Source organism: Etheostoma spectabile, chromosome 17 (genome assembly GCF_008692095.1).
Source record: "Etheostoma spectabile isolate EspeVRDwgs_2016 chromosome 17, UIUC_Espe_1.0, whole genome shotgun sequence".
Classification (NCBI taxonomy): domain Eukaryota; kingdom Metazoa; phylum Chordata; class Actinopteri; order Perciformes; family Percidae; genus Etheostoma; species Etheostoma spectabile.
The window spans coordinates 22118657-22130439 of record NC_045749.1 but is presented as its reverse complement, the minus strand read 5'-3'; the positions used below and the strand labels follow the sequence as shown (position 1 = coordinate 22130439).

General features: G+C 43.7%; 1 protein-coding gene across 1 annotated transcript in view; it reads left to right on the top strand.

Annotated features, from left to right (window-relative positions):
- The first annotated feature begins 7720 nt into the window (after positions 1-7720).
- The window catches only part of ltbp1 (latent transforming growth factor beta binding protein 1), a 167962-nt gene continuing 163899 nt past the window's right edge, over positions 7721-11783 (top strand). Inside the window, exons 1-2 of the mRNA XM_032541703.1 lie at positions 7721-8234; positions 11126-11196. Coding sequence (XP_032397594.1) covers positions 7891-8234; positions 11126-11196 — 415 coding nt within the window. The 5' untranslated portion in view covers positions 7721-7890. The remainder of the gene's footprint in view (positions 8235-11125; positions 11197-11783) is intronic.

Here is an 11783-nt window from a genome sequence, read left to right as displayed (position 1 = left end):
CATGTTCTCCACCTTTAAACATAACGGAACCTCTGCCATGGAAGATTAATGTGACAGAAGGAGACTTTCACAAGCATCTTTAAGCATGGAATAAACACAATAAAAACCTCAGTAAAAAAAACATTTCATTAAAACTTGTGTGTGACGAATACTGTAATATGTGAAAATCTTACAAACTTAGATTTATATGTATATTTTCTTAAATCACACATGGAAATGTACAGACAAAAAATGGTTGTGTGGCGATGCATTGATAATCGGTTTAGAATCGAATCGTTGGCCTCTGAATTTGAATCGAATTGTGAGGTGCCCAGAAGTCCCACCCCTAATCCTGACACATGTCACCTAATCGATGTAGTTTTCAGAGGAGTGTATCTTTCTAAGGATTTGTTTGTTTTTGGCCAGCTTCTCCATAAAGTCCTGGTTTGGAAGGTTGAAGTTGGTCTTTACTGTGAGCAGGGCCTTCATGGTACAGACTGTGAAGAGATTTCTTTCTGCAGTCCACACATCGTTCATCAGAGAGAAACCCCTCTCAACGGGAGCATTGCTTCCTGGTAAACAGATTACCAGAGACGCCAGTTTAGTTAGGTTGGTGTGTGGAATTTCAGTCAGTTTGAAATGACTTATTACTGTTCCCCATCTCTGAGTGAGAGGTGTCTCATCTCTCTTCCATTCTCCCAGTATCCCCCCCTGAAGGAACTCCTGGAGACCAGACACCTCATCAAAAAGAAGATCTTCATCAATTGCCACATTGGGGGATTTCCTTTGGATGGTGGCTACTGCCTTTTCGATTTCCAATCGCTGAGGCTTTTTTTTCAGAAGTACACAGTTCAGGTCATGGAGGTCATCCACATGCTTTGCCCATGCATCCAACTACCTCACCGCTGTGTCAAAGAAACCAGAAAGGTCTCTTTTGTGATAGCACCATTTTCCTCCAGGTTTCTCAGAAGACCTCTAGCCATCACTGGCAGGAAGTTGTCATCGCGCCTTGCAGTAAGTTTGGTTTGGATTTGGTTTGGATTTCTGTGAATGGCAGCAGACTCAGCGGTCCTGGCCTTCAGGCATTTTATGACCTCATGGAAAATAACCAGGTTATTGTGGACAAAGGTCAGCCACAGCTCGGTCAAGGGATCTTCAAAAAGCCTGCAGACAACAACAGGACTTATGTCTTCAAAGAGGAAAAATGACTTGAGGGGGGCATACATTTGTAGGACTCTTTCCAAGGCTGGGAGCATCGACAGCCAGCGGACATTGCTGTGTCCCAAAATGTTGTGGTACTCTTGACCCACAAAATTGCAAAAGGTCTTAAGTCTCTCCACACGGACTGTAAAAATGTGGAAATAGCCTAAGACCCTGGTGAGGAGATTTTCCACATCTAGAAGAACCATCTCCAGTGCAGTTCGTGCTGTGTTGTGAATGATGTGGCCAAGGCCAATCACCTCTTGCTGAAGGGAATCTTCGACCTTGGTGTGGACATTCACACTTCCTGCCCTGTTAATTCCTCCAAAGTTTGTGTTAGTGTTTTCAGCAGATATGGCCACAACCTTTTCCTTTAGACCATGTCCCCGGACAACCACAAGAATCTCCTCTGCAATCTCTGCTGCAGTTTCTCCTTTGATTTCAACAAAATCCAAAAGGTTTGTTTCAACGCAAGCGCTGCCATCATACAACTTGCAGTACCTGACAAGTATTGGCAGCAGCTTTACATGCCGATGCTTTGAGGCATCAACGGACAAAGACACAAAGTTAGCCTGGCCAAGATTATGGGTTAGCTGTGTCATGGCCCAGGGTGCAAATACATTTGTCACTATGGCATCACACTTCGTTCTTGCACATGAAAACTTTGGCTCATAGAGCTTCCTGGGTCAGTGCTGCTGTGCAGTCGCTGATCTGAAACTGTGATTGGGTCTGATGGTATGGTAAGCAAACACACCCTCCTGTACAGCCAACTCATACTCTGTTTGAGTAATTAGCTGTTAGTCCTCAATAAATATCATGTTAAATAAATAGCAGCTTTTAGCAAGTATGTTAATTATGTTAAACAATGACATTTGTGGCTCTGCAAAGAAACAAGTAACATTGTAAACCATATACAACGCATAGGAATTATAGCAAAAATAACAATAAACCTACTATTAATTACATTATCTTAATGCAGTGTAAGTACTTCAGCATGTAAATAATGCACCGAAAATACAAACGTGAGCAAGGGTGTTCATCAATCGCTATTACATCCAATCAACAACCAGATGCAGTTTAGCTAGCTGGTGAAGAATATAAATATTGTTTGTATTCTTCACCTGCAGTAATGGGCAAGTTAATAATAGATTACTAGTTACTGTCATTTGAGAGTAATAAGTTATATTACAATATTATACTGTCTCTCAGTTGTAATGCATAACACTACTTTTGCATTACTTTTGAGTTACTTTCACCAAAATAACACCGGAAGCTTGACTTGGCAGCTATAGCGTGTGAATTTCCCCACTGGATCAATAAAGTCTCCTCTTTAATACACTTTAATACATCATAAATTATTTATAATATCTTGTAAAATGTATATGAACATGCAAAGTAAAGCTATAAAAAATAGATAAGAAACATACATTAGGCATGTAGAGAAAGTGAAAGTACTCAATTAAAAGTACCTACAGTTGAAGTACGTCATTGTTGTTACTACACTGTCTGTTCCAACGGAAATCACCAGTTAACTTAACAATTTAGCTAGCAGGTGAAGAATAGCAGTTAAAGAATATAGTATAATATATATTTGTATTTTTCACCTGCTAGCTAAATTGTTCAGTTAACTGGTGATTTCCCCGGGTGGCGAGCGCGGCCTCTTGTGGTGTTGAGCGCGTGTCCGCGCTATTCACCGACACACACTCTCTCAATCCCTGTCGATAGACAGCCTGATGTACACACACTGAAAACCGGGGACATTTCCAGGGACAGCTCCAGCCGGGGACAGATCACCGAAATCGGGGACTGTCCCCGGAAACCGGGGACGTCTGGTCACCCTAAGTTAACATTAACGAGGTAATGGAGCCTTTTATACATTTTTGTGTTTCTTTATAAATAAACAACGGACAAATAGAGTCTTGAAACGCTTCAGATGGAAAGTTATTTGCTGTCAAAGTGACGTAAAAATGAATAGCAGTCAATGGGATGCTAACGGCAGTTGATGGCTTCGTAGCATTGAAATGGCGCCAAAGGAGCTCCACTTAGAGAGGAGAGGCTGACCCCGTGGCCTGGAGCCCGTGTTAAAGGTTAACTAAAGACAGGTGTCCAAATGCACATTCACATCTGGATTTAACCCAGTCCCACAGCTACCTCTGCCATGAGCTCTCCGTCTGGTACTCTGAGAGGGCACACTCTGGGAGCTCATTTCCCCAGAGATGATATGTGATGGATGGTATGTGAGATGTACAGACACACACACACACATACACACAAACGCACACATACACACACAGTGAAAGGAGGATCCCACGATCTTCCCTCCAGTTTATTTCCTCACCCAGCAGGACATGACCTTGGCATTGCTCAGGTTTTTAATCTCCTGTTGTTGGTGTTTTATATATTTATATTATTTTGCCTGGTCCATGCTATCACAGCACGCAGAGCCTCTGCTTGGAAAGGACAGCCTATTGGAGCAGCCTGATGAGGATGGAAAGGACACGTTTAAGATGAGGATTTGGCAGTTACCATGGAAGGGATTGGAAGGCAACGTGCCGTGTCCAGGTACTGCACATTGAGTACATATTAATACTTTAAGGCACTGGTTAGTATTTTCTTATGCTTATGTAAGTCAAATACTCAGCTGGACCTGGAGCCGTTATCTAGGTTACTTTATAATAAAACTTCAGATTGTATAAACTACATGTGTTTAGTGTTTGGGAATCTTATGGTGGAAAGGAACTAGTAACTAAAGCTATCAGATGAATGTAGTGGAGTAACTAAAGTAACTAGTAACTAGTAACTAAAGCTATCAGATGAATGTAGTGGAGTAACTAAAGTAACTAGTAACTAGTAACTAAAGCTGTCAGATGAATGTAGTGGAGTAACTAAAGTAACTAGTAACTAAAGTAACTAGTAACTAAAGCTGTCAGATGAATGTAGTGGAGTAACTAAAGTAACTAGTAACTAAAGTAACTAGTAACTAAAGCTGTCAGATGACTGTAGAGGAGTAAAAAGTAGAAAATTTCTCTCTGAAATGTAGTGGAGTAGAAGTAGAAAGTGACATGAAAAGAAGGTCAAGTAAAGTACAAGTACCTCAACATCATTTGGACTGAAGTACAGTACTGGAGTAGATGTACCTAGTTACCCTGCTTCTGCCCCTGGATATCTGCATAGCATACTATATGGGGCAACACTGGGGTCATGGTGTAAGAATAAGGAGCCGTGTCAGGCTCTGTGTCATTCATTGATCCCCCCCACAGACTCAGGGTCAGTAGTGACTAATGTCCTTAAGGGGACTGTATATTTCCCTGTTTGAAGAGGGATTTACCCAGAGGACAGCTTTAACAGAAGCAGTAGTGTAGTACTAATATGATGATATAGTAGTGTAGTGAACCTGAGAAATATTAAATGGGGCTCATTCCCACAAACACCTGTGTAAAAACAACAACCAGAACAAAATGATTCTAACATAGTGATCCATGTTTTAGGTTTCCTGTTTCAACCATGTTTGTCCTTGATGAAAGCAGTCTCTGTGCGGATGAATACACTCTCCTGGCCTGGAAGAGAAAACATGACATCATGGCTGCAGCCCTCCTCGGAGCCTTGCCCGGTCCTTCCCCACAGACTCTCTCCCAAGGAAACTGTTCCACAGTCACTGTCTCTAGGTTCTGCTTCCCACCCCCCTTCATGGGCCCATATTCAGCAGCAGAGCTGTCTGACCCGTATATTACCATCAAACAAACAAAAAGACTCACATTTCCTTCTGTGAGGGAAAGTCTTTTGGGTTGGGGAAACCAAAATGAGCACACATTACATCATTAATCAGATGAAGTCCGCCACGCTAGTGAAATGAGACTCATGTGGAATCAATTCATTTTTACCACGATGCACCACAGTTGGCCCTGGTCTGGGGCGTGTGGTGGTGGGAGGTTGCAGCCGATCCAAGATGCAGACATTTGAGAAAAAGGAAGTTGACATTTTGGTTGCAGAGGAAGTATGTGGTGGATTTAAAGGTGCCAAGCAGCTGTTATCTGTTAAAACACAGTCCAGGGGCCAGATGTATAATGCACCATTTCACATGGATGGAATGTTTTATACAAGGATTATGAAGAGAGATTAGCATGTATATCAAACCAGTGAACAAATTAAGTTGTGTTTGTGTTTGGTAGTCAACCTTGATTTGTGACATTGATTGAGACTTGTCAATCAACTCTGCCACTGAATATGGTCTGAATCTGTGCTGGAGGCTGTGGGGAAATGAGGCATTGATATTAGTCCAGGTGAGAGAAAACTATGAATACCTGGTTGACAATATGTACATCAAATACCTAAAGAATATTTCGGTCCCGTGGATATTGAGAATCATCTGATCAGTACGAGCTCTGTGATGCTTCTACCACAGGTCTGCCTATGGGACCACAACACATCTTGTTGGTTTACAGGAATTCTGGAGTCAGGGGTGGGACTAGAAGGGTTGCACCGGCCACCCCTGAAATATGATTGTCCCCCTAGATTGCTGTCAGTCTGACAATGGTGATTTCCATTGGATCAGAGTACTGTCACTTGGCTGCCTGATGTGCCAATTTTCCCAGCCAATTCACGTTCCCATGACAACTATCCCAAATTCTGATACCATGGAACCATACTTGGAATTGTTTTTAAAAAGTTGCAACCTGAGCTTATAGAAAATGTGTATTGTGTGTAGTCCTGTCCTAGCTAATGTTTCCTATATTTTCACCCCTGACTAATTATTGTTCCCCCTGTGCCCCAATTTAAAAAACGTGGTATCAACCCTGCCTGGAAAGCCCTGGAGGTGAGGAAGTGATTCCAAAGTGTTGCACTGTTGGCCACAACACAGATGTTCACCTCTACTGAGTCTGAACCGTTTCTGTCTAAAGATTCTATTTAAAGTATTACTGAAAGGTTTTGAGCAAGATTAAGACATGGTTTTGTATCGCAGAAAGGAGCACCTCTTGGACATTTTGGAAAAGGTCTTTAGTAAGTAAATGTGCTGTATTTCTATATCTTTTCCAGTCTTAGCAACGCGCTTTTACATCTACAGGAAACATTCACCATTCACACACATTCGTACACTGTGGCCGAGGCTGCTGTACAAGGTGCCACCTGCTCATCAGATAAACACATTCACTCTCCGATGCGCAACTCTGGGTTCAGGGTCTTGCCCAAGGACACTTCAACATGGGACTGCAGGGCCAGGGATTGAACCACTGACCTTCCGATTGGCAGGCAACCGCTCTACCACTGAGCCACAGCCGAAGTGGCATGCATTGTTGTCTGAAATTCTCTCGCTCACTGTCTCTACTATTAGTACTACTGGGGGCCCAGAGGTTACCATGCCAACAGCAAGATTATCGCCATACAACAAGATCACGCAAGACTGGCGGGATCACAGGAGACACAAGGGCTGGGGAACAGGTGGAACTCATCAGGTAATCACAGAGCGGGAAAACAGGAAGTAAAAATTAAACAAATTATTAGATTCAACATGTCAACCTGTGTTTCATTAGAATACATTTGTTGCTTTAAATACCTGACTCTTTTATTTTCAGAGATTGTATAACTTAGACAATAAAGTATCTCCATGAATATTTGATTTGAGATATGAGCTTACCTTTAATTACAATTCATCCTGGGCACCAGGGAACCCGTTGAACATGCTTGTAGCATCTGTGGAGGCATGTGTGTGCACGGTGACCAGCACTCTCACAGGTAAAAACACAGAAATGCTACAAGTCATCCCCTTTCCTACATGCACTGCTCAGCACAGGTTAATGTGGGCACTGTGCAACCCACGTGCATCATGGGACCATGAGGAATAAGTGTTCTGAGAACAGGATATTGAGGATTTTATACATTTTTTAAACAGTGCGTTGCAGATTAAAAAAAAGGCATTTTCTGAATGTGAAGTGCTTTAACAATATTAAACAGCAAAATGTAATTTTCTATTGATATACAAAGAAAAAAATAGAAAATGACTTAATGTGGTATCTTGGACTTAAAATCTATGTAGGCAGTAGTAGTTTAGTAGTTTTGAGATAAAGAGGTTGTGAACATAAAAGGGGGCAATTAAGTTGTGCTCTCAGAGATAACAGGCTGATATTAGGATCAGGAAATATTGCCATATATCTGTAATGATCACTACCACCTGCTGAGGGATGAGTGAGCTGAACCCAGTCTTTATATGTTGGAGAGTTCACCCATTACAACTGGAAGGCAGTATCAAGTTACAGGAATGTGTGCGGGGAACGAGTGGGTGCTGGGGTGGGTCAGGCAGTGAGCATGTGGTTGGGCGGGGGCTCTGCTTTGGGTCCCTTGACACCCTTGGGCCCCAAGAAACTCTTAGCGAATGTTCTTGGGGTGAGTGACGTCACGTGTGGAGGCTGGCTGCTCGCGCTGCTCCCTCCGTTCACCTCCAACAGAGACATTTTCCCGGAGTTCTCCGGCTCCGCGGTGGAGCTACGTTCACTGCTACGCCCGAGGAACGCTTGGAGTTACATTAGTATTATTAGCCTATTATTATTAATATTTCAAACGTTCAGCGCCGCCAGGAATATGCTCAGGAATACAACCGTTGTCGTTACTCATTAGAAGTGAAAGGAGTGCTTCCCGGAGCCGAAAGTAACCTGGACCCCCCCAAAACTTTTTTTTTGTCTTTTTTTTTTTTTTTTTAACTTTCTAAGCAGCGTGGATATGGCTTGGATCAGATGGGGCCTCTTGTTTTCGTTCGGTTTGCTTGTCTCTCCGGTATGTGTGGCAGCGGAGCAGCAGAGCCACAGCGGCTTCAGGAGACTGTACGTGCTGCAGCCGGGGCCCGGGCCCGGATCGGGGCCGGGGGCTGGGCCGGGGGCGGCCGGAGCCAACGGTGGGGTGCGAGTCAGCTCCATCTCGACGCGTCACGGCGCTGCAGGGCAGCCGCACACGTACAACGTGGAGCTCACCGCCAGCTTCGGCGGTCAAGTCCGGACTCGCAGGATGGGGAACCAGGTGGCTTCAGCCCCGCAGCAGAGCCCGCAGCAGCTCCTCAAGCTGTCTGGGTAAGAAACAGGACTGGGACGAATGTAGACTAGCCCACCACTGTCAGGACTTCCTGACTGTTATCAGAAACCAAACCAGCTCCACACTTCCAGCAACAAGTAGACAAGTGGCTTAAAAGTAGGCCTACCCTTCACCATCATATATTATATTTTACATATATTTTATATATAAATATAAATATAAATAGCATTGTATTCAAGAAGACAAACAGGGCCATTGTTATCATGTGTTGACTTTTCAGTGACACTGATTGGAGTTATGTGTTTGCAGTCTGACCTGTTAACTGAACTATGTTTGGTGTTGGATTAAATAAAGGAATAAAATGTAATTATTCCTAATTCAAAAGGCTGATACAAGTTGGCCTTGAAGCGTAGTAATCACTGGGATTTCCATCCATCCACAACAATTTGTGTCCTACACATTCTTGGTATACCCACACAGTTGGATATGAAGTAAAAGGAAATGTATGACAAGGATTATTATAACTTGATGCCTTACTACTCATCTCCAAAATGTCTATAGGCCTACATATTAGTTTTCATATATCCCAACACCCTGAAACTCCAGGCTAAGGTGGCACTATGTAGCTAATGTTGCTAGCAGTAGATCGCTACATTTCAGAGTCCAACTGTTTTTATTTTTTAAGATTATTTTTTGGGCATTTTTACACCTTTAATTGATAGGACAGTTGAAGACATGAAAGGGGAGAGAGAGGGGGAGTGACATGCAGCAAAGGGCCGCAGGCCGGATTCGAACCCGGGCCGGCTGCGTCGAGGAGTAAACCTCTATACATGGGCACCCGCTCTACCAACTGAGCTATCTGGTTGCCCCCAACTGGGTTTTTGTACCAAACCTGGTAGGCCTATAGCAACAGATTTGAGGCCACTTGGTTAGCTCTGGATATTCAGAAGCACAAGTAGCCCAATGAATGTTCTGTCCATCTTTCAGTTCAGACAGTGATTGGCTGCACCTGCGCTGACTAGGCTTGGGCCGCTGGTTTGATATCAAGCCAAACACCAGACCAGACAGGTGTACCCAACTTTAGGCTACCACTAAGTGACTTGACGATGCAGTTTTTCCAATGACTGGCTGCGACTCTCCCCTCCAGCCCAAATATACAAATGTTTGCCCAAATCAGAATCAACTTTATTGTCCGAGTATGTGTGCACAAAACAGGAAATCAACTCGTTTTTCATTGCTCTAATATATTCTAATCAACATAAATAACACGTCTGTGTATAAGTCAATTGTTTCTGTAAATTGTAAAGAGTATAAATAGTGCAAAGAAATAAATATTGAATGGCTAGACATAGAGGCGATGGTTATGGGCAGTAGTGACAGTGTGTGATGTTACATTTTAAACTGTCAAATTGTAATCTAAACTGGCTAGCTAGTAGATTTCAGACACTGTGTGACTGATGGAAGAGTTGATATCAGAGTGTGGAGAGAGGGGCTCTGCTGGTTGGGTACAGTGTTCTGAAGGGCCCACCAGAGGGGAGAAGCTCAACAAGTTGCTGCTGGGATGCTGCCTGAGTTCTTTCTCTGAGTCCAGACTGTGTGTTGCAATCCGGCCCCGTTTGTGTTTGCTGGCTAATCAGAAGCACATAGTGATTGGCCTGCAGACAACAGACTGGAGAACTGGATCAGCAGCTCCTGAGGCAGGGTGGACTTCCTGAGATGTCTTTTTCCTGCTGGGCTTGATGTTGGTCCTGGCAGAAAGCTGAAGGCTTCTACCGGAGACCCAGGGCTGTTGTCTGCTGTGATGGTGATGGGGGAAGCCTGAAGGTAGTTGTGAGTGCAGCAGAGGGCCAGCTGGTGACCTCCTGTCTGTTTGCAGACTGACACCATCCTGGAGGAGGCCGAGGACTGCTGTTTTGGTCTGCAAACGTCCAAAGTTTTCTCACTGAGAAAATCAGTGTATCCATTAGTAGTCCTTTTTCATTTGCACATTGTCTCAGTGGGTTTATGTAAAGCGCGAATGAACTTTCCTCGCCTAAAGCTCAGTTTCTACTTGCATAAAATCTACGCCGTTGTTACGTACGTGGAAACACAAACCTACACCGGGCCCTACCCCGGGCCCTACGCCAAGTGGTTACGTATATAGGTACGTGGAAACACAAACCTACGGCAAGCCCTACGCCGGGCCCTACGCCGGGCCCTGCGCCGGGCCCTACGCCGGGCCCTACGCCGGGCCCTACGCCGGGCCCTACGCCGGGCCCTATTTGCTCCGAACCATCACTCTGTCACTTCTCCCTCGCTCTATCACCCCATCTCTTTGATGAGGATGTGAGTCCAGCAGGTCAACTCAATCAAGTCTCTGGACCTTTTGTAGTCAAAGTAAGCTTGTGAGATTCAGGTTGGTACTGCAAGGCTAACAGACCCACCACAATATACGCCACAGCTCAGCAACGTCAGTATCAGAGAAGATTCCTGCCTGCCCATATTTAGTATAGTCACAAGGACAAACCACATCTCATGAGCTGAGCATGAGTGTTTGTGACGTCACTCAAGTCTGGAAAACATCCGGTGGGAACCAGAGGAGCCCTGCATATTTGTGATCAAAATCAGATAACTGTGGTGGAACATTTCTATGATGACTTGTATCCTTTGAACCTTATGGACAACTTGTTTTACTAGGTGTTAACAGACCTTAAATAAAACTTGACTTGGCCTATTTCTAACCCACATGTGTTCAGGAACAGCCTCCAGCTTAGAAACACACAGGCCAATGACAGCCCGGCAAGTAATGCACACGTCCAATCAGGTATAGGAAGGATTTATGTTGACATGGAGTAAAAGAGATGTAAATTGTAGTAGAACCAGCATCTGTTCACTTTTCCTGATGCAGCTGACCTGTGTTGTGTTGTGTTGTGTTGTGTTGTGTGTGCAGGGTGAATGTCTGTGGAGGCCAGTGCTGTCATGGATGGACTAAAGCTCAGGGCTCGCAGCGGTGCACACAGCGTAAGTCTACACTAAACTCCTTTCAACACAACAGCACTTTTTTCACTGTTTTTATTTGACTTTTATTTCTACAAATTAGTTTATGTCAATGTTGGCTCCTTGTTGTGTATATTTAAAAAATTACAAATCAATACAGCCTTGATTCTTTCTTCTGCTGTAGGGTTTTTGTTGTATTTCAAAGTGTCACTTGTGCTTTATCTCATAGCTTCCAATATTCTACAGAACACAAAAGGATTGTATTGTATATCATTTCCAAATCTGTTGTGACTACACAATAGGGGTGGAAATGTATTCATATTCCACGCTTAAGCCTTGAGGATGCAGAGTCACCTTCTCTCTCAGAGATCTTCCATGTCAGAGGCTCAGTCATGTTTAAAGGTGGAGAACAGGAAACATGAGGTGGTCACAGGTAATGTGCTCAAGTAGATCAACAGCCTATATGTGTTTTACCTAATTATTTTATGTATGTCTTATTAGATCATGTGCATATCTACAAAACTTATTTAGTTTTTACCTTTGGCCATTTTTATTTGTCTTTCTGCACTCTCGCCTAAACTAAACTTGTTACCCATTATCCCATTGACTTT